At 49.5% G+C, this 22,910-nt stretch overlaps 1 protein-coding gene and 1 pseudogene across 1 annotated transcript; both read right to left on the reverse strand.

Moving 5' to 3' along the window:
* Positions 1-4,937: 4,937 nt before the first annotated feature.
* Positions 4,938-5,573, reverse strand: RNF222 (ring finger protein 222). The gene has a single exon (XM_065898104.1). The coding sequence runs from the start codon at positions 5,571-5,573 to the stop codon at positions 4,938-4,940; it is 636 nt and encodes a 211-aa protein (XP_065754176.1).
* Positions 5,574-15,260: 9,687 nt separating this feature from the next.
* LOC136139175 (ubiquitin-conjugating enzyme E2 B pseudogene) lies at positions 15,261-22,017 on the reverse strand (annotated as a pseudogene).
* Between the last annotated feature and the right edge of the window lie 893 nt (positions 22,018-22,910).

A 22,910-nucleotide genomic window follows, 5' to 3' on the forward strand; every position in this document is an offset into this window, starting at 1 on the left:
TCTGTTTCTTCAGCCTCCCCATCATTCTCCACTGTCACCCAAGCCTCTCAGGCCTCCCTCCCTCCATCCAACACAGTCATCGAAATTAAACTCCAGCCCACCCACCATGTGGAAGCATAACCACTTTATACAGTGTGAAGACTGTTGGAAATTGTACCCACTGATGCAGATGACTGCTAGCCTAGTCATACAGTCTGTTTATCTTCACAAGTGTCTGTTGGGCATCATGGCTCCACCCTACACGAACCTCTGGCCACCTCGCCTGGCTGTCCTCTCTCCACATTCTTCTTACGTGAGTCCTTTTTTTTTTTCTTTTTTGAGTCTTAACCACTGGACCTCCGAGGAAGTCCCCAAGTGAGTCCTTTTAAATTGGCTCCTTCGGGTCATTTTGAGGGTGGTCTTTGTGTAGCCCTAAGACACACCAAAGTAGGTATTATCCAGGCTTCATGCCTACATCCCTGGACTAAACTTTTTTTCTGGACCACAAACCGTCACGTTTACTTGTTCATTTGTTCACCCATTCATTCCTTCACTCATGCATTCTTTATCCAGCTTCGACTCTTTCCTAAATTCTGTGCCAGACGCTTGGTATGATCTTAGCAAGATCAGTTAAGATCTAGCCTCTCGTCAAGGAGCACATTGTCTAGGAGGAGACGGACTTCTCAACAAACATGCCATCATCAAGTGTCTCGGGAAGATGGTGGAATGCAGCAGGGGACACAGCACAGGTGCGGCCAATTCTAACCAAGGTAAGGGTTGGGGGAGGTTTTATAGGTAACCCATGAACTGTTTCTGGAAAGCTAGGTAGGAGTTTTCCAGGTAGACAATGGGGGAAGCGTGTTCCAGGTGGAGAGAGCTACCCAAACGAGAGCCCGGAGGCCTGCACCAGCATTGCTTGTAGGAACTGCCAGTAGGTTGTGTTGAGAATTAGTTGTGGTGCTCCTTTGTTCTGGGTTTGAGGAGGACGAAGGAAAGGGACAAGTTGTGAGGGTGGGCCAAGTTTGTTTATTTTGTATCAAAATAGGACATTTGGATTGTGGAGGTCAAAGAGAGACTGCCTTCTGCCTTGCAGAAGAGCTGCCCGCGTCCTCAGGCTTCACTGAGGGCAGAGGTCACGGGCCGAGGGGCAGAGCGGTCTCTGATGTGCCTGCCCAGACTCCTGGCAGCTCTGGCCCGGGGCCCACCAGTGAAGTATGGATCCTTCGGCTCGCTGGGTCGGCCTAGACTGTGTATGAGAGTTAAAGGTTATTGTAATGGGAGGTGGCAAAGGGAGTGAGTGTGTGTGAGTGTGAGAGTGTGTGTGTGAGTGTAAAGGCGGGGGTATGCCGCTGGACAAGGGGAGAAAGAGGAGTGACAGTTTATGTTTAACTTCGGGGCATCCGTCTGCCTGTCTACCTATCTATGTTATCTTCCTGTAGTGCCCTGACCCCAGGGTGGTTGCTTAAAGCGAAAGATTTTATTTGAGAAAGAAAAGGAAGGATATCAAAGAGGGAATCAAAACAGGGAATTCCCTGGCAGTCCAGGGGTTAGGACTCCCACTCTCAATGCCAGGGGCCTGGGGAGTTGGAGAGCTAAGATCCCACAAGCCGCACAGCACAGCCAAAAAAATCGAGAAAGAGGGAATCAAAATGAGCACATTAAATGGTGGGGCCCAGAGAAATCCATAGGAACTTAGGAACGCTGAGAATATTAAACATTTTACCTTCCTTCCTGGGTGCCTGTTAAGCCTAAGATGTCATACCTCGAACGACACACATCAGCTGACACGCTGGAACCACGGGTCAAGCAGTCTGGCGGCTCTTGGGGCCGACTCCTCACTAGGCAACAAGTGTGTACACTGAAGATATCTTTAGCTTCTAATATAATTTTTCAATTCAATGTTCAGATAACACCTACATTTACTTGGTTCAAAAATCCCAAAATACCAAAGGTAAAGGGAGAAGTTCCCTTTCCATCCCATCATTTTCTCATCCCCATCCACAGTTCACCACTCTTACTAGTTTTTTTGGAATATTCCCAATTGCTTTATGCACAAATAAGCAAATCAGAAAGTAGATTCTTTTTCATTTTTTTGGGCACGCCACGCGGCATGTGGGATCTAGTTCCCTGACCAGGGATCGAACCCGTGCCCCCTGTAGTGGAAGCACAGTCTTTTTTTTTTTTTTTTTAACATCTTTATCGGAGTATAATTGCTTTACAGTGGTGTATTAGTTTCTGCTGTATAACAAAGTGAATAAGCTATACGTATACATATATCCCCATATCTCCTCCCTCTTGCGTCTCCCTCCCACCCTCCCTATCCCACCCCTCTAGGTGGTCACAAAGCACAGAGCTGATCTCCCTGGGCTATGCAGCTGCTTCCCACTAGCTATCTATTTTACATTTGGTAGTATTTATGAGTCCATGCCACTCTCTCACTCCATCCTAGCTTCCCCTTCCCCTTCCCCGTGTCCTCAAGTCCATTCTCAGCGCACTCTTAACCACTGGACACCAGGGAAGTCCCGGAAAGTAAATTCTTATGCCCCCACTTTCTACACAGGTTGTAGTATCGGATACCCAGCGTTCCACACCTTGCCTCTGCCCATCGGCCATTGGATCTTGGAGACTTTCGGAGTCAGTTTGCAGGTCCTTCCTTGTTCTTTTTACAGCTGCATGACAGTTCCTGCATCTTAAGTTACACAACCAGCCCCTTCTGACTGGCATGCAGGGTTTCCCAATTCTTTGTTTTTAGGAACAACACTGCAATTACATATGTCAATGCCGCAGTATGCAAGTGTGTCTGTCACATACCTTTCTAGAACGGGAATTGCTTGGTCAAAGTGGACATTTGATAGATAATGTCAAATTTCCCCTCCTAGGGGTTTTATCAGTATCCCTTCCTATCAACCTCACTTGCTTCCCTCAGCGTTGGCAGCAGGGTGAGTTTAGACAAGCTCATAGGTGAAAAATGGGATGCCAGCAGAATTGTAATTTGCACTCCTTTCACAAGTGTGGCTGAGTAAATGTTTAAGAGCCATTTGCATTTGTGTTTTCGGATGGTCTTTTTCATTTAAAGTGAATTATCCTAAAAGGCCAGGCTCATCGCTTCCCACATGCATTTACAATGTGTCTGGAATCTTTGAGAAAATATATAGCTTTTGACATTCTTTGAAAATAAAAGGAGTGCCATCTACAAGTCACGACTGAACAATATGGAAACACTATAGGTATTTCGAAATTAACTTTTGGCAAGCACAACAGAATCTGAAAAGGCTAAAAGCAGGTCCCCAGACATTCATGACACTGTTTGAAGCAGCCTGGCTGTGGTTAAAACTGACTCAGTAGAGTCTTCGTAAATTTAACATTTTAATTCCTGTAATAAACATTTTTCCCATGAATCCACCTGTACCTCCCCCAATAGCACCTATGCTCTTCTCTAATCTTGAAAAGAAGCCCATAAGTGCATTAAATCAACTCTCTCTGTGTCCCAATATCCCCTGCAGGTGGATCCCATCCCCGAATGGTCCCCAAATGACCACCATTACAGGCTTTTAGGAACTAGGTAAGAGGGCGCTACTTCTTTCCCCACAGACAGCGAACTGCGCTGGGAGAGGCAGAGGCTGTGGAGAGCTTGGCTGTTGGCACACCTGGGCTCTGAACCACCCATTTCAGAAAACAGCTTGAGGTTTTTGCTGGTTTTAGCCCTAAAATTAAGATGATGGCCCACTGACTTATGGGCCTTAGTAAACAGAAAATAGCTGTCCCCGAATGGCTCGCTCCCCAGACAAGACCCAATCTGAGCTTTTTCTAGTGTCCTCATCAAGGACCCCCAGCATAGGCGGGGTCCCCAGGTGATGTGACCTTGGCCAGCGCCGACAACAGCTGGGTTGTCTCTGCCAAGCACCGCTGTCTTCTTCCCCACCCTTCCTCACCCAGCCCAGCCTGGGAATCCACCCCGGGAACTGGCCCAGCTGGTGTGGCCTCTAATGAGTGGTTGGTCATGAGGAAGAGGAGAACCTGGGCTGGGAGGAAGCCCCCAGGTGTTCGTTTGCCCACATAGTTTTCAGCTGACTCAAGTCCCGGCCACCAGGCTTCCCCTGCACTGCCCGCCTTCCACACTATCCTTGAAAACTCCAGGACTCAAAATTTGGACCATTCTTGGGCCGGGGAGGCTTGGGGAGACCTCTGGCTCTGTGGGCCATTCTGCTGGCCTCAGCCTCTGTCAACAAACTTCCGACTCCTGATGTGGCCTCCGCTCCCCTTTTCTGTTCCTTCCTCCAGGAGCTCCCTGAGATCAGCTTCTCCCTCAGGGAACACCTTCCAGGCTGGCACCCCTGCCCAGCTGTGGGGTGTCACGGATGGGGGCTGAGACTCCAGGAAACACAAGTGCCTTTGGCCCCTGCGCCACCCCTTCTGTTTATTGCTTGGAGCGGGTTGGAGGACCCTGGCCGGGAATTCTGACCTGGAGGAGTCCTGCCCTTGGGCCCCTCCAGGATGTACCCCACACAGAACCCCAGCTGGCCTCAGGCAGGTCACCTGGCAGGTGAGGACTATCCCTCGGGGTTGGTGAGCCCACAGGACGGAGCAGCCGCCCATCTCCCTGCCTTGCTCGGCTCCAGCCTAGAGGAAGGGTCAACATCCCCGGAGGGTATGCCCCTGCTGCTGTTTCTGAGCAGGGGTGTCCATCACGCTTTCCTCCCTGGCCTGGAGCCTGGAGTTTCCATTTCATTCAGCCCAGAGCCTGCTGCTCAGCCCAGCCCTGGCCTCCCTGTTCTCCCTGAGACGCACTGGGAGCAAGGAGCCCGGGGTGGGGAGATGCCACTGGACCTCCAGCCAGCACCGCCCTAACACCCTCTCTGCCCCTGGCCACCCCACAGGGCTCGGCTGGCCCCCACCCCCAGGCAGCCTGGCTGTGTGAGTGGGCAGCTTCCAGAGCGGCCCTCGGGCCGGTGCCCCACTCACGCGTGCTTCCTCACCAGCAGCACCCAGGGCAGGATGGCAGCCACCATGGCCACCACGGCAATGAGGATGATGAGCAGTAGGGCCTGGGAGCGGCTGCAGAACGACCGGGTGGAGCTGGGCACCGGGGAGGCCTCCAAGAGCTCGGCCTGGCTGCGCCCGGGCAGGATGCTGTCCTGCTTCCCCAGGGGCATCCCGTGGCAGCTGATGATGAAGATCTGCGGCTCCTGGAGTAGGCCGGGCGGCGGGTCCAAGGTCAGCTGGACGCCCTGATTCGGGGACGGCCTCCAGAAAGGCTGGGAGAGGGCCAGGGAGTTGGCGTGGCCTAGGGTGTCCGGCGGTGGCACGGGCGGCAGGCCCATGGGCACGGCCAGGGTCTGAGCGCTCTTGTCCAGCTTGGAGGGCCAGCAGGAGCTCTTCTTGCCGAGGAAGGTGACGTAGCGGCAGACGGGGCAGACGACGGTCCTCTGGACCTGCCCGTCCACGCGCGTGGAGAGGAGGTACTTGACCAGGCAGTCATGGCAGAACATGTGGCCACAGCTCAGCGTCCGGCTGGCGCCCTCCATTTCGCGGAACTTCTCGTAGCACACGGGGCACTCGCCGCCCGAGCTTTCCTTGCTCTCCCCCTCGGACATGGCCGCACGGGAGGGCAGGGCCCTGGCTGTGGGCGAGAAGGGCCAGAGCATCAGCGCCTTTCCCTCCTTCGCTCCCCTGCCGGACCCCTCCGGGCCTCCCGGCACCCCGCTGCCTCCGCCCCCTCCTCCCGGGTCCTCTCCCGCTGCTCCTCCTCCAGGGTCTACCGGAAGTAACCCCGGACCCACCGGAAGCGATGGGGGGCCGCTTCCGGAAGGGGGATTGGGAGACAAATAGCGAGAGCTCCCAGCCACGCTGGGCTCTGGAAGGAGGTGGGTGGCGGGGAAGGTGTAGCCTCCCACCTCCAGCCCGACGGGCACTCCCTGTGAGGTCACCCCCTCCCGCTTCCTGGTTCCAGGCCCGAAGTGGAGGCCGGAGGACCCATTTCCCAGGGGAAGCAGGTGGCTAAGCGGATGCACCCGCGGCCTCAGTCCAGGCCTCAGTGTGGGCGTGTGCCCAGAGTGGCCGTTTTCCAGAACAGCCTCTGCTGCTGCTGCGTTTCCCCGCTCGGGCTGGCCGACCCACTGGGTTGTGTGCAGCCCCTGCGCCGCACTCCTGTGTGCCACGTGTGGCTGTAAAGCAATGAGGGATTTGAAAATGAAACTCCAAACTTAAACATCCAAATGACCGCTGGCTGGCCGCGCGGTCACGTCAGGGAGCTGTGGGCTCCTTCCTTTGCCCATCACAGCTCACTCATCCTTCAGACTCTTCCCGGAGGCCTACCCGAGGCTGCGAGAGAACCTTCTGATTAACCTCTGTGAAGGCAGATTTTCATCCTTCGAGGATACGTCTGGTATTTGGAAATGGCCAAAAGTCACCGGGTGCCCATTCTGGTGAGAAGGCAAATGACTGCTCAAGTGGCATGAGATTGTTTTAAATCAAAGATAAGGAGTCACCATGATGCAACAGGTGGGTTTCTAACATTATCTGAGCGCTAAAGAGAGGCTCCAGCGATGCTGTCAGCAACGGCGACATTGTTGGATTTAGTCCAGTTTTCCAAGGTGTAAACCTTGATGGGAAACACCTCTTTGGGTATGTGATGTGGTCCAAGTGTTCTCATTATTCAACGTGTCCCCAGTATCACAGCTGTGTCATCTAAACTCCTCTAGAACAGCCTCTTCCTGTTATTGATATATTCTTCCATCAGGGATGTAGACAGAAGACCCCTGGACACACTGATAACTAGAGCTGTGTGGCAGCCCCCAGGTCTGAGAGATGACGTAGTGAGAACAAGATTAGTTACTAGGAAGGACAAACTAGAGTTGGTTCAATCACAAATCTTTTGGAATCTCTCCCCACTCCTGGCTTGGTTCCCAGTCCATTTTGCCAAGTTGAAAACTTGGTCCCATAACCAAGAAAGAGCAAAAATATGTAGAGGGAGGGGTAGGGGACTGGGGACCCTGGTGGCAACACCAAAGCCTTTGCAGGGGTTTTCAAGCTTTGGTCTCTGAAGTGGTCAGTGTGGCCTCCAGGCTGGGGTGAGGGTTCAAGTGCTCAGACTCTGAAGCTGGCTTCGAATCCTTGATATACCCAAGGATATATCTGTATAATCTGTCTGAGCCTCGATTTCCCATCTCTAAGGTGGGGTTGATTATAATCGTACCACCTTCCTCTCAGCGTTGTCCAGAGTATTAAGTGAGGTAGCATGAGTGAAGAGTCTGGCTCGCAGTAAGTGCTCAATAAACGGTAGGTGTCATTGTTAAGGCCGGCTGAGCCCTTTCCCCTCCTGGCATCTGCCTTCCCCGGCCTTCCCTCTCCTCCCCAGATGTTCCTTATTACATAAGTGACTAAAGAATATCACACCCCTGACAGAGGGCAGCTCCCATCAAATTAGAATAACTGAACAGGATGACAATAGATTAGGGGAGTGATGGGCAATAGATCATTAAGATGGTGATTCCAGATTTTCTCAGACTTTTTACTTTTTTGTTTCATAACACACTTGCAAGTGTCTAAACTGGGGTTATTCTCAGGATGACCTTGATTTTCTTAAGCCGACCAACTGCTAAAATGTCCCCCTGCATCTCATTATTCCCCACAGGCATATGGTGGCAATTCCATCCATCCAATTATTCAACAAATATGTATTGACCGCTTGCTGCAGGCTAGGTACTGAGCCAGGCATTGGAGATAAGCAGTGATCAAGAAAGCCCTTCCTGGGGCTTCCCTGGTGGCGCAGTGGTTGAGAATCCGCCTGCCGATGCAGGGGACACGGGTCTGTGCCCCGGTGCAGGAAGATCCCACATGCCACAGAGCGGCTGGGCCCGTGAGCCATGGCCGCTGAGCCTGCGCGTCTGGAGCCTGTGCTCCGCAATGGGAGAGGCCACAACAGTGAGAGGCCCGCGTACCGCAAAAAAAAAAAAAAAAAAAAAAAAAGCCCTTCATGAAACTTTAGAGCCTAGGGGACATTTATAAGTTTTCTTGAATAAAGATTTTTTTAAAAGGAGGGATGATCAATCGCTTAAGTTGTTTGGGTAACTAAGAAGTAAATTATCAAGACAGGCAAGAGAAGTAAAGCAGGGATTTCCCTGGTGGCGCAGTGATTAAGAATCCGCCTGCCAATGCAGGGGACACGGGTTCGAGCCCTGGTCTGGGAAGATCCCACATGCTGCGGAGCAACCAAGCCCGTGCACCAGACCTAGTGAGCCTGTGCTCTAGAGCCCGCAAGCCACAACTACTGAAGCCAGCGTGCCTAGAGCCCGTGCTCTGCAATAAGAGAAGCCGACTCTCTCTACAATGAGAGAAAGCCCACGTGCAGCAACGAGGACCCAATGCAGCCAAAAATAAATAAATAAATAAAATTTAAAAAGGAGAAGTAAAGCAGTTAGATAAGAGAATGTTGGGGGAAGAAAGGACTTCTGAGGCCATTTAGGAAAATCTAGTTTTATAGGTGAGCAGACCCGGGTCCAGAGATGGGGAAGTGACTTGTTTGAGGTCACCTGGGAAGGAGAATGGAGAGGGAGATGGGAGAGAGAGAGATTTCATAGATAGTATAGAAAACATTAGAATCAGTTGATAGATTGGGTGGGTGAGTAGATATTAGCCAAATCAGGAAGCACTTTCCTCCTTGGGATGAGAAGGGGAGCAGGGAGGACTGAGTTTGAGGAAAAATTAAAAGGATGCAGGGGGTGCAAAAGACATCCCAGGTCCCCAGTGGTGGCTTCTCTGTGCAGTCCCTTCCCCATCGTGTGCTTCGGGAGAGGCATGTCACTTACATCTGGACAATGCCACCCGCCCTCCATCCCCACCTTCTCACCTCCCTTTCTCATTCTCCCTGATGCCTCCCTCCTTGCGTCCCTCCCTTTCTCTTAATTCCATTTCATTCTCCATCCTTGAGTTCCTCTTACGGGCGTGACTCTGTCTCGGGTGCTGGGGCAGGGGAGAGGGCAGCAGAAGAAATGCAAGGAATAATGCTCTGATTTGGGCACAAACTAGCTAAATAACAGTGCAAGACATTATCTACCAAAGGCATCCCCATTGGTGCTTCAGGAAATTTCGGGGAAGGAGGGCTGAAAAGTCTTCCTAGGTGAGATGGGACCAGTGATAAATAATTATAACAGCGACTGTTTATTGAACACTAGTTATGTGCTTAGCATTTTGCATGCCTTCCTCATTTCATCATGACAGCGACTCTGGGAGGGGGATATTATTTCCATTTTACAGATGAGGCTGCCCCTCCAGCCTTCTGGGAGGCAGGGGAGGACGAGGGCCAGCTCAGGGGGAGCCGTCCTCATGAAGCCCCAGTGCCTAGTTTCACCCACAGCAGCCCACCTCGAGGACTGGAGGGGGGCGTCACCAGCCCAGATGATCCCCGCGCCCCACCTTGGGACAGTGAGCCTGTGAGGCAGAGTGAGACTTGTGGGCACCGGGTTTCCCTCCTGGATTCCCAAGGCGAGGCTTTGTTGACCACTTCCTCACCCCTAGACACCACACACACACACACACACACACTCCACACACACTCTCTCTCACACCCTGGCATCACTCCAATGTCAGTGCAGAGCCCTGCCAAGCTCTGACTGGATCCCACTCCTTCCCTGCCCCCAGCCCGGACCCCAGACTCACTTTGGCTGGGACCAGGGTGAGCAGCATCTGCCTCTCCACCCGGGGCCTCCATGGAGCAGGTCTGAGCCACCCAGAGGTGCTGGGCGGGCGGCACGTCCTCCTGCCGCTGTCACTGTGACAGCCGCTGCCTCCAAGGCATTTCCTAGTGACTGAGCAGGTCGGGAGGACAGCACGGGGAAGTGAATGTCGGCCAACCCGTTTGAGGCTGGGAGGCTCCTGGCGTTGCCCAGGGGTTTGGCCCCTGCTGGAGTCAGGTGGTGTCGATGAGGATGCTAGGAGAGGAGGGGCCCCTGCCTAAGGAGGAGCCCAGGGATGGGTGCTGGAGACAAGCAGAGGGTCTCACGATGGAGGCGGTGATCCAGGAGCTCTTTGACTGAGGCTCCCCAGAGATAGGTCTCCTCAGCCCAACAATAAAAGTCATACAGACCTTCAGCCTCCTGGATCCATTTCTGCGATCCTCCCCCAGCCCCCTGCTCCCCTGCCATGATAGGGTGAAGGGGTCAGTAATGCTTTGCCACCGAGTCATACACAAATATTTGGGTGATGTGCTTATGTACATTTGTCCTTCATCTCACACTCAAAGGGGCTCAGAGCTCCAAAGACCAAACACCATGGAGATAAAGAAGGAGGCAGAGTAAAACAAAGAAAGTAGGGCTTCCCTGGTGGTGCAGTTATTAAGAATCTGCCTGCCAATGCAGGGGACGTGGGTTCGAGTCCTGGTCTGGGAAGATCCCACATGCGGCGGAGCAAGTAAGCCCGTGCGCCACAACTACTGAGCCTGAGTGCCACAACTGCTGAAGCCCGCATGCCTAGAGCCCCTGCTCTGCAATAAGAGAAGCCACCAATGAAAAGCATGGGCAGTGCAGCTCGTCGCTTAGCCTGCATGCAGCACCAAAGACCCAACACAGCCAAAAAAAATAAAATAAATTTATTTTTTAAAAAAACCCAATAAAGTAGAAATGCACACCTGCTTGGAAGGAAGTCCCTGATATCACATGAAACAGTAAGTTTCAGGACAGTCTCTGTGATTCTGTTTATGGAAATTATGATGATATATTATCATTTTTATAGAGGAAAAATCTGGAAGACACCTCCAACTTGATAGTTTTATCTCTGGAGGAACTTTTTCTTAATTTATTTATTTTGACTGCTAGGGGTCTTAGTTGCAGCATGCAGGATCTTTAGTTTTGGCATGCAGGATCTAGTTCCCTGAACAGGGATCAAACCCGGGCCCCCTGCATTGGGAGCACAGAGTCTTAACCACTGGACCACCAGGGAAGTCCCTGAAGGAACTTTCTGACTTATACATTCCTGTGATATTTGAATGTGTGTTTCTTTCAAGATCAGGAAAAAATAATCAAGAATAAGGCAGGGACTTCCATGGCGGTCCAGTGGTTAAGACTGTGCTTCCATTGCAGGGGCACAGGTGCGATCCCTGGTCAGGGAACTAAGGTCCCACATGCCGTGTGGTGAGGCCTAAAAAAAAAGAATAAGGCAAGAGTCCTTGAGAAATTGGTTTTCTTCTGACAAAGGAGGTTCCTGGATCCAAGGCACAGCCAAGCATGAGTGTGACCACCCCATGACGGCCCCTCCCTCACCCAACCAACCCTGGCCTGGCTCCATGACCACCTTGAGGCTGGGGCGGGGGAGGACGGTCAGGGCATCGCACCTGGTCACCTCGCCCACGGACGCTGTACCAGCTGTCACAATGGTCTCTCACGTTCTTTCCCCAGGAACTGGCTGTGAGGAGACCCAGGCAGGCCTAAATTTAGCAAATAGAAATGCAGACTGGGGACTTCCCTGGTGGTCCAGTAGTTAGGACTCCGTGCTTTCACTGCCGAGGGCCCGGGTTCAATCCCTGGTTGGGGAACTAAGATCCCACAAGCTGCGTGGCTCAGCCTCCCCCCCCCCGAAAAAAGCAGACAGCCCAGATGAATTTGTATTTCAGATAAACAATTTTTAGTATAAGGGTGCTCAATGCAATATTTGGGACCTACTCATGGGTAATGGGGATTGACTGTATGGTGACAGACGGAAACTAAACTTTTTAAAAAAATTATTTATTTATTCATTTATGGCTGTGCTGGGTCTTTGTTTCTGTGCGAGGGCTTTCTCTAGTTGCAGAGAGCAGGGGCCACTGTTCATCGCGGTGCGCGGGCCTCTCACTATCGCGGCCTCTCTTGTTGGAGCACAGGCTCCAGACACGCAAGCTCAGTAGTTGTGGTTCATGGGCCTAGTTGCTCCGTGGCACGTGGGATCCTCCCAGACCAGGGCTCGAACCCGTGTCCCCTGCATTGGCAGGCAGATTCTTAACCACTGCGCCACCAGGGAAGCCCCAGACGGGAACTAAACTTATGGTAGTGAGCACGCTGGAGTGCATACAGAAGTAGAAATAAAATGTTGTGTGCATGAAACTTACATTATAAACCAAAAAAAATTAATACTTAGGCTCTATTTATACTAATAAATTATCCATTGCTTATCTAAAACTCAAATTTCAGCAGGCATCCTATATTTCGTTTTGCAACTCTAGTCCCAGAGGGCTGGCCAAATCTTTCTCCTTTTATCAGCACCTCCAGGGGCACCTTCAGCAGTGTGGCTTCTGACTCTGCCAGGGCTTCCTGGGGGTCCCTGAAAAGAAGCCCCAAATACCCAGCATCAAGGCTGTGTGTGTCTCCCAGGGAGGGGACTGAGCCAGGCCAGGCTGTCCTTCGACTCAGACTAATGCAGCGGTCCCCAACCTGTTTGGCACCAGGGACCGGTTTCGTGGAAGGCAGTTTTTCTGTGGACAGGAGGGCGGGGGGGTGTTCAGGCGGTAATGCCAGCAATGGGGAGTGGCAGATGAAGCTTCACTCACTCACGGGCCGCTCACCTCCTGCTGTGTGGCCGGGTTCCTAACAGGCTGGTACTGGTCCGCGGCCTGGGTGTTGGGGACCCCTGGTCTAATGTGATGTGGTTACAGTGGAAAATCTTTTCCACTGGTCCTGCCCTGCCATGAAGCTTGACTTTGAGGATGACTTTGAATATATAAGTATTTATTATCATAGTCTGTCATGGTTTTGTGTTCCAAAATAAGAATTCCACTTTAAAAATCATAGCTACATATGTATGTATATGTATGCGTACACACACACACACACACACACACAAACACCCCTTACCCACTGAGAGAGTAAGTATATCAGCTGGGGAAAGCTTAGCTTGAATTTATTTATCAGGTTGCCTCTAGCCATCTAGCAAGGTCCTAACAGAGTAGGACGTAGGACAGTTTTTAAAAATATATATTTATTTATTATTTATTTTGTCTGTGCTGGGTCTTAGTTGTGGCATGCAGACTTCTTAGTTGTGGCATGCGGGCTTCTTAGTTGCCTATGGGATAGCCTTAGCATCACATATTATGGGGTGGTGCCCCCTCATTTTTGACCCCCAATGAGCCTTTCTGCACATGTGCAATGTTTCCCTTGCTCCAAGGATAGGAAATGTATGACCTCTTGATCTTTTAACAGAGTTCAGTCCCACTCCGTCCCTGCCATAAAAATGTCCAATGTATGGTTATTTACCCTATTTCTGTTGCTGGTTTTTATATCGAGGTGCAGATCTCGAAATATACACAGGAGTCTGGTCATAAGTATGTAGTCCTGGAGCTCGTGTGTCTCTTGCTTCAGGAAATGTAAACGGGGCTGGGGGCTGGTAGTGAATGTCGGGGCTGGTAGTGAATGTCCGGGCTGGTAATGAATGTCCCACCTGGAGCCCTTCTTCTTCTCACCCCAGGAAGTGTAAACAGGAGGCTAGTTGTAAATGTCTAACCTGGAGCCCATCTATCTCCTGCCTCAATCAGGGAAATGCAAATCAAATGTCAAGTGCCCACCCCTGCATCCAGTTGCAGGGGGCCCTGCTTGGTTCCAGCCAGCTCAGAGGCTGTTTTGGGATTTCAGTTCATTCACACCCCTGAAAAATCTCACTCTGTCTTACCTGTTCCCTTTGTCCCCTGGGCTCTCCCCCACCCTTATTACATAGCCTGGGGCTGCTGGTAGCACAGGGGAGACCTGGGGCCTTTGAACAGAACGCAGGCCCTGCCAGGGCACCTGGCTTGGTAGGCGGACAAGGGCTGCTCTCATTCCCAACTTGCCCCCCTTGGCCCTCAGCCCCCTCAGTCCAACCTGCAGCCCAGCACACAGCAGCCAAAGAGCATCTTCACAGATGTTACCCTGCATCCCTCTCCTCCCTCTGAAAACTTCCATGGCTCCCCACTGCCCTCAGTACAAAGCCCACCCTCCTCAGCCGGCACATGAAGGCCTCACTGCCTTTCCCAGACTGTCTCTGGACATCCCATTGCCCTTGGCTGTCTCATGCCACACAGCGTGGCCAAAGTGCTGGCCTTTAGTTTAGATACCTTGAAGGCCTCAGGCTTTTGGGGCTCTGTGATTTTTTTTTTAATGCCTTTAAAAAAATTTTTTTTTCCTGGCTGGAATGTCTTTCTACCTCATCACCTCCCCTCTGACATCTTTAACTTTTAAGACCTTGTAGGAGGGGATCCTAACTCATCTCTGCCCATTTTTGTGGGCCTGGTGTCTATCAATAGTGCTCAATAAATCAATGTGGTTTTTTTTGTTTTGTTTTGTTTTTTTCTTTTGGGCCGCATCAGGCAGCACGCGGGATCTTAGTTCCCCGACCAGGGACTGAACCCAGGCTCTCCTCAGTGAAAGCTTGGGGTCCTAACCACTGGACCGCCAGGGAAGTCCCTATCAATGTTTGTTAAATGAATAAAGGTAACCTCTGAAGCCTAGCTCACGTGTACGGGGTGTGTGTGTGTGGAGGGGTGGCACACAAGAGAAGTTTGGACAATGCATTCTCTCAAAGTTATTCTCCTTTCTATTCTAGACGCCTTTGCAATCCATACCAAGTTTCCCCCCTCAAAGTCATAGTGGGCTGAAAACCTCAGGTCTGGCTGGAGACAGGAGGATGCGCCTACCACCGGGGTAGAGCCTTACTCAGCCACTGTACACCAATGTTGTTCCTGAAAAAGCATGATCTTGGACAGGTTCTCCAGGAGGTGAGTCTGGGGAGTGGAGGGAAGATGGGCTGGGGAAGAGGGAGGGACTTGTGGCGGAATCTGGGGCTATTAAAGGAGGAATCCCCCCGGGGAAATCTTAATTTAGTGGTTTGTCTTGGTAATTTTTGCAACATCTAAGTACGATTGTTTACTTGATTTTTCTTTAAACAACAGCAACAAAAACCTACCCTCTCTCATTCTGAGCATCCATTCTGTGAAATCACAGGTCTGATGCTCTAATTATATTCTTAATAAACAGCAAAATGAATACATACTGTTAAGTAAAAAAAAAAAGTTTCTCTTGTGTACCACCGGAAGTCGTGGCGCGCACGGGCCTTGGCGCACGCTGATCTGAGACGTACGATTGGGGGATGACGACCCCCAAGGTCCGGAGCCGATCTCAGAGCCGAAAGAAGCCACTTCAGGATTTTTCAAGGCTGAGCCCGAGGCTGGCTTTCAATGCTTGAGAGCCTATTGGACGGGAAGCCACAGAGTGGGGTCAACCGAAGGAATCCTGAGAAAAGGAGAAAAATAGCTTCGACTTGCGAATGAAACTGGCAAGGACGGACGGTCACCCGAGGGTGAGGGCTGCGGGAGGAGACAGAGGGCAGCAGGGGTGGGGTACTGGGAGAGCAGGAAGGCTGAGTCACGCCGCAGCCGCGCACGAGCCGCCTTGGGCTGCGTCCTGCAACTCACCTGGTCTGCGTGCGCCCCGCCCCACGCCCTCCCACCGTAGTAAAACACACAGACCCCAAATCGCCAACTGCAGGGGGCCGAGATGCTCTGAGACAGGTGGGGGAAGGGAAGCTAAAGAGCGGGGAAGCCCAGAGATTTGCTCGCTGGGCGGTATGTGGAAGGGAAACCTCTCCCCACTTCCTGGGCGTGGTGGCAGCTGCAGAAGAAAGACTGCTTGAAATCAGTCTTTGTTGGAGGATTTTCTGAGTCTTCACTCTTCATCCCAGAACTGAAAGCCTCCCTGACAGCCGAGAGGCCTCAATGCTTGCGACAGGTAAGACCAGGGTCAGGGACAGAGTCAGGAGTGAAAAAAATTTTTTGTATTTTTTCTGATTATAAAAATAGCATTAGTGTTGAAAAAAAGTGGAAATTTCATACAAGCACACGTGAAAAGGAAAAACATAAGCTCTATACCACCTCAACACATAGCTATTATAACTATTTTGGTGTTTATTCTTCCAGCCCCTATATATATTATTATATATATATATGATTATGCTAAAGATAATTATATATTATATAATATATAATTATAATATGTGATGACTTAAAAATAAGTGGGATCACACTGAATAAATACTTTCAGGATCTGATTTTTTTCAGTTGTTATCTTGTGATCCCCAATAAATTTTCTTTTACACCCTCATTTTTATTTTTATTTATTTTATTATTATTAATTTTTGGCCACGCCCTGCAGCTTGCGTATCCCAGCTCCCCCACCAGGGATTGAATCTGTGCCCCCTGCAGTGAAAGGGAAGCTCAGGATCCTAACCATTGGACTACCAGGGTACTCCCATACACTCTCATTTTTTAAAAAAATTTATTCATTTTATTTATTTATTTTTGGCTGTGTCGGGTCTTCGTTGCTGCGCATGGGCTTTCTCTAGCTGCGGCGAGTGGTGGCTGCTCTCCGTTGCGTTGTGTGGGTTTCTCATTGTGGTGGCTTCTCTTGCTGCGGAGCATGGGCTCTAGGCCCGTGACTCCAGTAGTTGTGGTGTGTGGGCTCGGTAGTTGTGCCTTGTGGGTTCTAGAGCGCAAGCTCAGCAGTTGTGGCACATGGGCCTAGTTACTTTGCAGCATGTGGGATCTTCCTGGACCAGGGATCGAACCCGTGTCCCCTGCGTTAGTTAGCAGGCAGATTCTTAACCCCTGCGCCACCAGGGAAGTCCCCAGAGTTATCTTTTTTAAAAATGTACATTAGTTGAGTTTTGCTTGTGGTCATGACAGAGTGGCTTGTATCAGGCTAGGATTCTTTTAGAGAACAATGTAAAAATTAGATTCCCCCCCACCCCCGCCACACACTCACAGCTGTTTTAAGGCTTTAGAGAGTAGCCAAAGTGGGCAGAACTTAAGTAACCAGGATCCTGTACAGAAGGAAAACCCTTTGAAGTGAGGGGGATCATCTCCACTGCTTTCCTTAAGGAAATTCCTCACAGTAATTTGCTGATTTGCTTGGGAGGCATTGAGGCTGAGCAGGAAATGGTGGCCTAAAGTTTTGGCATTATCACAAGGCTCAGGAGTTCAGGAGCTGACAAGAAAGAGGGACCTGAGAAACACTTTAGGGTTTCAGCTGAGACCCCTGAAGGGCTATGATCTAGGAGCAAGGGCAATCCAGAAACATACCAGCCCATACAAAGCCAGGAACATCTCAGTTCCTGATTGTATTAAATGACTTAACCCTACTCTAACTGCCTGGAAACAACAACAACAACAAAACCGCCCCCCAAAACAAAAGAAAAACCCCAGAAATTGCCATCTCTTCTGGAGAAATAACATAATACAGAGCCTCTATGGTTTTTCGTTCTACACAGCATCCAACATTTAACAAAAGTTAACAGATATACTAAGAGACAAGACCAAATGAACAAAAACCAAGAGAAAAAAATAAATAGTAGACCTGAAGGAGAAAAAGATATTGGTATTATTGTACATGGACTCTAATACATTCAAGAAAGTAGATGGAGAACTAGAAACAATTTTTTAAAAAGAACCAAGTGGAAACTCTAGAATTGAAAAATACAATTACTTAAAAACAGAAAAAAAAAAAACCCAACCCAAACCAAAACAAAAAAACTCTATAGATGGGTTTAACAGCAGTTTTTTGTTTGTTTGTTTTTGGGCCACACTGGGAGGCTTGTGGGATCTTAGTTCCCTGACCAGGGACTGAACCCAGGCCACAGCAATGAAAGTGCTGAGTCCTAACCACCGGACCGACTGCCAGGGAATTCCCAACAGTCAGTTAGATATAACAGAAGACAGGATTAGTAAACTGAAAGACAGGTGGGTAGAAAATATTCAGTCTGAAGCACGGGAGTGGGAAAAAAAAGATGGAAAATACAGAAAAGAGCATAAGAGAGTATGGAATGTGATGTAAAGGTCTAAATACATTTAATTGGATTCAGGGAGAGTGAGTGAGTTGTTCTGAAGCAATAGGTGAAGAGTTACTGATTACAAATTTTACAGTATTAGTGAAAGACATTAAAACACAGATTCAAGAAACTACAAATCTGAAGCAAAATAAATACAAAAAATCCCTACCTGGGCAAACTAGTAAAACTTCTGAAAACCAAAGTCAAAGATTATTTTAAAAAATTGACTGAGGGCTTCCCTGGTGGCGCAGTGGTTAAGAATCTACCTGCCAATGCAGGGGACACGGGTTTGAGCCCTGGTCCAGGAAGACCCCACATGCTGCTGAGCACCTAAGCCCATGCGCCACAACTACTGAGCCTGCACTCTAGAGCCTGTGAGCCACAACTACTGAAGCCCATGTGCCTAGAGCCTGTGCTCCGCAACAAGAGAAGCCATGGCAATGAGAAGCCCACGAACCACATTGAAGAGTGGCCCCTGCTCGCCGCAACTAGAGAAAGCCCGTGTACAGCAATGAAGACCCAAAGCAGCCAAAAAAAAAAAAAAATTAAAAAAAGACCTTAATTAATTTAAAAAAAATGAAGGTGGAACAAAGAGGTTTACAAACGAAAATAGAGACTTCATTGCCGAGAGAGCTGAACTAAAAGTACTACTAAAGAACATTCTTTAGGCAGAATGAAAGTGAACCCAATGGAAGCAAAGACATGCAAGAATGAATGAATGACAAGAGGGAAATGTGTGGGAAAAATACACGAATATTGACTGTATAGAATAATAATATTGATAATATATTAAGTTTAAAAATGCATGAAAAATTAAAATACTTGACAATAATAGCCAAAAAGCAGGAGGAGGATATATGGAGTTAAATCAATCCTAAGATTCTTGCATTAGCTGGGGAGTGGGATTGCTTGATAACCATTAAAATAATAGTGAAAGGGCTTCCCTGGTGGCGCAGTGGTTGAGAGTCCGCCTGCCGATGCAGGGGACACGGGTTTGTTCCCCGGTCCGGGAAGATCCCACATGTCGCAGAGCGGCTGGGCCCATGAGCCATGGCCGCTGAGCCTGCGCGTCCGGAGCCCGTGCTCCGCAACGGGAGAGGCCACAACAGTGAGAGGCCCGCGTACCGCAAAAAAAAAAAAAAGAAGGTAAGCAAGGTTTAAAATAGGGACATTTCTTAAAAATGTCTTTGACTAATTATATTTCTTCTGCTGTGAGCTTACCTGTATCTTTTGCCCTGTATAGTCTTCGGATGCTTTCCTTTTGCTATTGATTTTAGATGGATTTAAATATAGGTAAGTAGAAATATGTCCATGTGAATGTTGCAAATACTTTCTTATAGGGATCAGTTTTAAATCTTTATGCCTTGGTTGTAACACTAAGGGCGTGGTTTCACCACTTGCTTTGATGTTAGTGAAAAGAGAAATGGTCAGGTCTTAGGCTTTACACCCCTAATCAATTGAACTGAACTGAGCTCAAGGGAGCAAGCAAACCTGAGGTGCTGCATTCTTGTCATTTAGAGAGTATGGAGTTATCTGAACCAGTGATAGGAATAACGAATGGTGAATGTTGAAGTCTAAAGAAGGAAGAGAAATAAACCGGGCTGGGAAAAACTACAAAAATCCCCAAGAGAAGGCTCGGTCGCCGCACACAAGTAGCTGCCGCATAGCTGCATAGCTAAGACCAGCAGGTGGCGCTCTAAAGCCGTCCGATTGCTCTCCAGACTTCCAGAGTTGAGATTTTGCTTGAGCACCTAGAAAGTGGAAACTGAGGCCCCGGGAGCTTCGGACCCCTAATTTTTGGCTCTGTGATTCCTCTAGAGCAGCGGTCCCCAACCTTGGCACCGGGGATGGGTTTCTGTGGAAGACAATTTTTCCACGGACGGGGGTGGGGGTGTGGTTCAGGCGGTAATGCGAGCCACGGGGAGCCATGAGGAGCAGCAGATGAAGCTTCGCGGGCTCGCCCGCACGAACCCGTGTCCCCTGCATTGTCAGGCGGACTCTCAACCACTGCGCCACCAGGGAAGCCCAACCCTGTGGGGTTCTTTTTCTATGCTTGCTTTGCCTGTGGGCGCCTGAATTCCATCATCTCTTCAATTCAGTGGCTCAAACCTTGACGAGCAAACCGATCACCTGGTTCTCTTGTGAAAATGCAAATTCTAATTCAGTCGGACTGGGGTGGGGCCTGAGGTTCCGCGTTTCGAACTAGCTCCCTGGTGATGACTCACACTCAGTAGTTCCGAAACTTAGAACATGCTGACTCTAAGGTCCCTTCTCTGCGATGTGGGAGGTGGGGGAGTTTGCAGCTTCCTGGAGTAAAATCCCTGGAGTAAAATCTGAAATGTCTACAAGTTAAAGTTGGACCAGTTGCGTGACCTCTTGGGGTCTCAGTTTCCTCATCTGTAAAATGGGAATGGTGACGGCTTTACTTAGAGAGTTATTTGAAGGTTAAAGCAGGATATTGTATGTAAAACACCACAGTGCCTGGCGCCTAGTAAGCCTCAACAAGGCTTGGGGTTACACTATGAGAAGTATTGAGACGGGCAGCCCTGGTGGGGTGGTACCTTGGAGGGAGCAAGAGGTGAGGGGCAATCCTTAAGAAGGTGCCATCTTAGCTATCAAGATATCTGTCATCTGAAAAAAAGGGGACCTTTTTGTCATCTGGCTGAGGACAGAGAGCCAGGAGGAGAGCAGGTCTCCTGATCAGGTTGTAAACGTAAGGCTGCTTTTGAGGGAGATTTAAGTAGGCTGCAGGCTACGCGGGCTTCCTTCGGGAGATGGGGGCGGGATGGGAAGCAGTAGTTCCAGGCAGCTTGAGCTGCAGCTTTCATCACACTCCCCCATTTCACATCTCTAGGGGCTTTAGGGGTTGTGAGAAGAGCTAAGAGGAGCCAGGGATCGCCCTGGTCCTGCCCTCCTGCAAGGCTCTGCTACAGCCTGCAAAACCATTGCTATGGCGACCTCAGCCCAGATGCCGGAGTTTACCAAAACGCTTTAAATAGGGTGGTGTTTCCATAGCATCTTTTTTTCTTTTTATACATTTATTTATTTATTTTTGGCTGCACTGGGTCTTCGTTGCTGTGCGCATCTTTATCTAGTTGCAGCGAGCGGAGGCTACTCTTCGTTGCGGTGCATGGGCTTCTCATTGCAGTGGCCTCTCGTTGCGGAGCACAGGCTCCAGCCTCGTTAGCTTCAGTAGTCGTGGCATGTGGGCTCAGTAGCTGTGGTGCAAGGGCTTAGTTGCTACACAGCATGTGGGATCTTCCTGGACCAGGGCTTGAACCCAGGTCACCTGCATTGGCAGGCGGATTCTTAACCACTGTGCCACCTGGGAAGCCCCATAGCATCTTTTTTTTTTTTTTTTTTTTTTGCCCTGAAGTTATGTATTTTAACAGCTTTACGTGTAATGTTCATATATAAAAAACTTTAAGTGCTTTCCTCCAATTAAAAAATCTAAAGAATTAAAAAATAAGGCATTCAATATTTGAAAAAAGTACAGATTTACAGAATGTGCAGATTCTGTCTTGAAAACTCCACACTAACATTATACACTTGGAAAAAATACAAGCAGGATATATTACACCTTTATGTAAGCAACAACTTAGTTCACACCATGCAATAAAAAGTACATTAATCAAGATACACTAACTAGCTTTTGTAGATTCTAAACTGAAGGACTTTTTTTTCCTGCAGAATCCTGAAAACCTGTGGCACTTAAAATTTGTTAGCCTTTCTACTGCGAGGTAAATTACACACAACAATGATGAAAAAGATGAACAGACCAGTTGTGTATTGTGAATCATTCCAGCTTTGTTCAATAACGGCCGAAGCCCTTTTCTCATCTCCTCGTTTGTTTTCCTGATAAAGCTGTGCTGCCTGCCTATTGGCTGGACTATTTGGATTCGGTTCATCCAGCAGGGACTGAATTGATGTTAAGAGAGAAGCTACTTCATGTATTGGACTCCATTGATCCTGAAGGATCTCTAAACATATGCTACCATCAGCATACACATTCGGATGAAGCATTTTGGATAAAAACCTAACAGCTGGCAGTATATTTGGATACTCTTCAGAAAATTCTGTTACTGGTTTAAAAGTACCATCTTCAAAGGATGTCCCTTCTGGTCCGAATATAACTGCATCCCAGTGCATGATGTTGCTTTCAGATGGTGCGCCACTGACACCCACAGGTGGGTCCTCTGGCAATCACTTGAAATCCCGCATAAGCCTCCTCCAGGGCGGGTCGGCATGCTCCCCAGCTGCCCGCAGTCAGTCTGAAAGCCCCATAGCATCTTAAAGGTCCATGAATATTTATGGACTAACTTCCAGTGCTCTGCTGGATGCTCCTGGGGATACAGAGACAAATCCATGCAGCCCTTTCCCTCTCTGGGTGACCTTGGGGAGATAAACATCACCATGGGAAGGAATGATCAGTGAAGGGCCTCAGTAGCAGTTCTTAGCAATGGTGCTTGTCCTATGTGGTGGGACTTAATGACACACGGGACCTGCAGCCGCTGTGGAGGTGAGAGGTGTTTGGGGTGACTCTTCAGACCAGGATGGTCTGACCTGACAAAGACTTAAGGAGTGGGTCAGATTTGGAGAGGCAGAAAGGAGGGGGGACGCCACAGCCCACTAAAGGGACTAATTGGATGTATATGAAGCCAATTACACACGTTATCTCATTTAAGCCCAAACAATAGTGTGAGGTCAGTACGGCATTTCATTTTGGGAAGATGCAGAGACGCACGGCAACCCGTTCAAGGTCTCGCCGCTAAAAGTGGTAAGTGGAGGCTATCTGACTTCAAGTTCTTTCTTTTAAGTACCACATGTGTGCTCTGCCAGGCTCTGTGCATCTCTTCTTCCCCTCGCCTTTCCCCTCAAATACAGGGCCGGAGACATACATGCATATAGTGGACATGGGGAAGCTTGAAGTTCTGGCTAAAGAGTTAGGGCTTGAATTTCTTTTTTTCCCTTCTCCAGCCCTGAAGTCTTGTTCAACAACAGCTGAGCGATGAGGCTGGCAGGGTTGCCTCACTTCTAGAAGGCCGGCCCCAGCCTTCCTGGCCTGAACCCACTTCCTGTCCTTGTGCCTTTTTTGTCAGAAGGTGATTCTCACACTT

The sequence above is a fragment of the Phocoena phocoena genome, chromosome 19 (assembly GCF_963924675.1).
Source record: "Phocoena phocoena chromosome 19, mPhoPho1.1, whole genome shotgun sequence".
Lineage (NCBI taxonomy): Eukaryota > Metazoa > Chordata > Mammalia > Artiodactyla > Phocoenidae > Phocoena > Phocoena phocoena.

Bases quoted from the DNA above. Each gene is read 5' to 3' on its own strand.
- RNF222 (XM_065898104.1), bottom strand. From the start codon at position 5,573: ATGTCCGAGGGGGAGAGCAAGGAAAGCTCGGGCGGCGAGTGCCCCGTG.